This window comes from Plectropomus leopardus, chromosome 21 (assembly GCF_008729295.1).
Source record: "Plectropomus leopardus isolate mb chromosome 21, YSFRI_Pleo_2.0, whole genome shotgun sequence".
NCBI classification, from domain to species: Eukaryota; Metazoa; Chordata; class Actinopteri; order Perciformes; family Serranidae; genus Plectropomus; species Plectropomus leopardus.
Window position 1 is genome coordinate 25996031 of NC_056483.1, and position 4874 is coordinate 26000904.

Below are 4874 nucleotides of genomic sequence, written 5' to 3' on the forward strand. Positions count from 1 at the left end.
AGGTTAGCACAGCAAAAGCAAATTTCAAAGCGAGTAATTCACTATGATAACAACAAACACGACTAACAAAGCACTCAGCACTCATGGAATGCCTGTCAACCAATCAAATTGCTTGGTTGGAACTAACTGTTGTTTTTTATATATATATATATATATATATATATATATATATATATATGTTGTGTTTTACAATATATTTTATTTTTTGTATTTTAATCATATTTTAACCCTTATTTAGCACTCAGTCACTTTTTTCCATTGCCTCTGACTCTTGAGCTGCTGAAATGTTTGAATCTCCCATGTGTGAGATTAATCAATCTAATCTAACCCTAGCTGTTTACATTAATCTTCAAATATTAGCACATTTTACTTTATTTAATGAAACTACATATATTGTAAATCAATGCAGTTACTGACTGCTATTTAGCGAAAATCGGGGTTTTGACTTTCCATATTATGTATTCAAAGAGCGCCAGACACTTCCGGGAACTATTCGAAGCCTCCATGAGACACGTGACGCCCGAGCATTTTGAACAGTGCACTAGAATTAAGGACTCTGATTTTGAACTTCCGTTGTCATTGCTCTGTTCATTCTAGTGCACTAGTTGCACCAACTTCACATAGCGCAGATGTCTGAGCTACAGCAGCTGCAGCGGAGCCTCCGCGTCAACGGAGTGACTGAGTGAGTGAGAGAGAGAGAGCGCGTGCGAGAGAGAGGGAGGGATTGTGTGTGTGTCTTCAGTTTGCAGCGGTCCTCAGGCTGCACAGACGATCTTTGGGACGCACGATGCCTTCCCCGATCCCCGTGACCCGCTTGCTGCCCAAAGACATCTACCCCTCACTGGACATCGGGACTTGTAGCAGCCCGTTGACCAAAAACTCCACCGACACCACCTTACAAGTCCCTGTCCAGCGGCTCCACGGCAGAGTGGCCAGCCGGTTCTGGTCCACCGTGATCCACTGGAAGGAGCTGCGCTGCGTGCAACCTGTGGGCTCCGGGGGCTTCGGCTCCGTTTACAGGGCAGAGTACCTCGGCAGGACTGTCGCGCTGAAGAAAGTCAAGAAGTGCACTAAGAACAAGCTGGCGTCCAGGCAGAGCTTCTGGGCCGAGCTGAACGCAGCCCACCTGCGCCACGCAAACATCGTGCGCGTCATCGCGGCGACCACCTGCGTGCCGTCGGATTTTGGAGATGAAAGCAGCATTGGAACGATACTGATGGAGTTTGTCGGGGACAGAAATTTGCAGCAGATCATTTACGGCTGTGCGGAGCCGCTGGGGGGGGACCGATGGCTCCGGTACTCCACAGACATTGTACACGGCCTGCGGTTCCTCCACTCACACAGCGTGGTGCATCTCGACATCAAACCAGCCAACGTGTTGGTGTCCAGTGAAGACGTTTGCAAAATAGCAGATTTCGGCTGTTCTCTGAAAATGGAACGTGACTGTGAGGTGAGCACTCTCAGCCCTAAGCTGAGCCACGTCGGCGGCACATACACGCACCGAGCTCCAGAGCTGCTAAGGGGCGAGGGGCTGTCTCCTAAAGCGGATATCTTCTCTTTTGGGATCACCCTGTGGCAGCTGATCACCAGAGAGCAGCCCTACACCGGCGACAGGCAGCACGTGCTTTACGCGGTTGTGGCGCACAACCTGCGGCCGTCCGTCGAAAGACATCCGGTGTTTGGGTCTGAGCAGGGGCGGCTGTGCAGGAGTCTGCTGAGCCGGTGCTGGAGCGCCGAGGGCCGCTGCAGACCCACCGCCCAGGAGCTGCTGCCTATGCTGGACCAGCTGCGCTCCCTTTTATGACTCCTGGTGTGGCTGCAGAACATGTCTACTGACAGCCATGCACAGGTCAGCTTCACAGGACCGAGCTGTGGACTCGCCGTATTCTTCTGCTCACTTTCAAATGCCATATCTGATTTAAGAAAGCAAGTAATTCCACGTTTTTTTTTTTTTTATCAGTGAAAAGAGAATGTGTGGCCAACAAATAGGGTTGTAATATTTACATGACAAATCACTTATTGTAGTAAAATCAGCTTTGAAATATTTACTTTGGCATTACTTTGCCTGGATTGATACAGTTTTGGTTGCACAATAGTCTCAAACCAGATTTGTTGTTTGTTGCACAGAGCGCTGGTAATTCTCTACTGAAGGGGCTCTGTAGGATTCAGCATAGACACTGTTGTCTCAGCACTATGAGGCCTCAGTGTGCTGACAAGAAAGGCATCTATAATATATTGAATTTGGAGCAAAGTCCTCTTCTCTGACAGTGTCTTGAGAGAAGAGTGAGCACTTTAAATATTAAGGAAACCAACACTGACTCCTGGAGGTCCACATCTAAATTTGTTTAAATCTAGTTCATTATTCTAACTCAATGGCAGAAGTCCTTCACTTGTTTATAGAAAATAGATGTCTTTAAAACCATACACTACATGCACTGTTGATTCAGATGTGCACTTTGCCAGCACCTTTCAGTGGTTCAAATGTATTCAGTGTGCACAGTAAAGCCATCCCTCCAACCCTCCATACTAAGTCACTGGCTTTGTTTTAGCAATTTCTCTTAACTATGGAATCAATATACTGTGATTTGGGTTTTATTTAATGAGATTGTAATGTGGGATTTAAGTTTGATAGGTTTTCATTAAAATTATTTTTATGCTATATATGTATTTTGCTTCTCAGCTCTTTCTCACATCAAGCTTACAGGTTGCCATTTTGTCTCCAGCTACTTGCAACTTTTTTATTAGGTGAGTGCAAAGTGTACAACAAAAAAACAAGGTAGTGACAGGCAGCACGGGCTTAGAGGGTAGATCAAAACAAATGGACATAACATACAAAAGAAAATCAGGCATAATAGTATTTGCTGTAATTGATAAGATGGGTTTGCTTGTTCTCTCAACTGCGCTCATTAATTTTGCAACCAGCATTTTTGGGGCCAGCTCTTGAAAGTCTTGAAAGAACTTTTAAGGTTTTAAAAAAGGCGGTTGCTAACAAGTGGCTAAATGGGACTACAGTGTGTGTCGGGGACGCTAGACGCCATCACACCGCACACAGAAATTCATTAAACCCACTTGCCCGACATTACAGCTTTACAGAGTCGCGCTTGAACTTGTATAATTATCTGTTTGTAATATATATTTTTTGTGTTTTAAAACCCTCTATGGTACAGCGTTGCCACATGGCAACAACCCCATTTTAAGCCTTCTACACACAGATACTACATTCAAAGTTATGATGCAATGCATTAAAAAAGAGGTGGGGTTCTAAGTAAACCAATTGCAGTGTTTAAATTTGTCACATTACTTTCTATAGGCCATTTTGAAACCCTTTTCTGCAGACATCATGGACGGGAGGAGCCTCACCATTTGACGCCTAAAAATTCAACAAAAAAAGTGTTTTTTTGAAGTTTTTCAATGGGAAAAAAAATATACACTCAACAATAGGTTAGTTAAGTTCATTATCATGTAGTTTCTTGCACTGTAGTCGATCAATAAATAATAGAAAATGTTAAAAATGTGTACGTTGCCATATGGCAACACCGTACCATTATGGATTGCTAGCCTGGTATGTTGATAACATTTTGTATATAGGCCTACTTTGCAATTGCATTGGTGTACACTGATCTTCTATAGTCTCTAAACTATAATAATGCACTTTGTGAGTCCTTTCCACATTGCATATGATGATATTTGACACATCTTTCTTCCATTTACAGAATGAATGCAAATTTTTTTTATGGTACATCGCGGAAAAAGGCTGAACTAGCCCTCCCACTAGATGATAGTGAAGATGACAAAGAATTCAGTGACGAGGAAAATGAGCTGCTGGAAACACAGAGTGAGAGTGATGAAGACAGTGAGACCGATGAAGATTATGAGCCAGAGAATGAGGACAGTGGGGACAGTGAGGACAGAGACAGTGAGGGCAATGGAGACAGTGAGGAGAGGGAGGACAGTGAGGATGAAAGTGAAGTGACAGGTATTACCAGTAAGAGAGTGTAAAATGGGTAACATCTTGACCCTAACCCTGTTCAGGCTACTGGGGATTGTTTATACTATAACATGAGTTTTAAAATAAATGTTACATACAATTTTAAACAAAACTCATGTTTTCATTACTTTCCATTATGGTACGGTGTTGCCATATGGCAACGAACCCTAAAAACTACTAAAAAAATAATATTTTTTGAAAATGTCTCTTAATTATGTTTACTTGGTCTATTTTAAGACAAAAAAACACCCCAAACATTTTTTTACCAACTGGGATCATAGTGCGTACCATAGAGGGTTAACATGTTTTATAGTGTTTGTAGTGGTGACATTTAAGTCGTGCGACCGCAGTGTTGTTGGTTTATAGCTGAACAATAGCTTTTTCCTTCTGGAGATTTCATTTACGCTTCAAAACACACAAAAGTGGTGTTCATCTGTGAAGATTATTATGCTGAACAAAAACTGTAAGTATCATAAACTTGTGTTCGTTACAGGGCATGTTTTTGGCGATAGTCGAAAATCCCATTCAAAAATCCAGTAAGGTTTTGGACAAAGGAAACAGTGCGATGCCAACTTCCTGGTTGGCCTATAAAAATATGTCATCCCTTCACCACTCAGTTAAGACTGTGGGAGGAAACTCACAAAGACATCTGAAGAACAGAAGAATTTCACACAGAAAGAACTCCGCTGATAAGGTGAGGGGCTTCGCCTCCGTAATGATGGGAAGTCAATCACATGAACGCTTGGGTCCAAAGAGGTCATTTTACAGAGCAGTTTTGATTTTATTTGCAGAGAAAACCCCAGAGCCCTGTTCACTGTAGAAAATGAACTGATGCAAAAAGACCTGGTCAGGTTTCACTGAACAAAGTTAGACATACAACTCGGCC

The 4874-nt window shown here is 42.9% G+C and overlaps 1 protein-coding gene across 1 annotated transcript; it reads left to right on the forward strand.

Annotated features, from left to right (window-relative positions):
- Positions 1–594: 594 nt before the first annotated feature.
- Positions 595–2661, forward strand: mos (v-mos Moloney murine sarcoma viral oncogene homolog). Its single transcript, XM_042510579.1, has one exon. It carries the CDS (start codon positions 788–790, stop codon positions 1802–1804), a length of 1017 nt encoding a protein of 338 aa, XP_042366513.1. The 5' UTR covers positions 595–787; the 3' UTR covers positions 1805–2661.
- The last annotated feature ends 2213 nt before the right edge of the window (positions 2662–4874 follow it).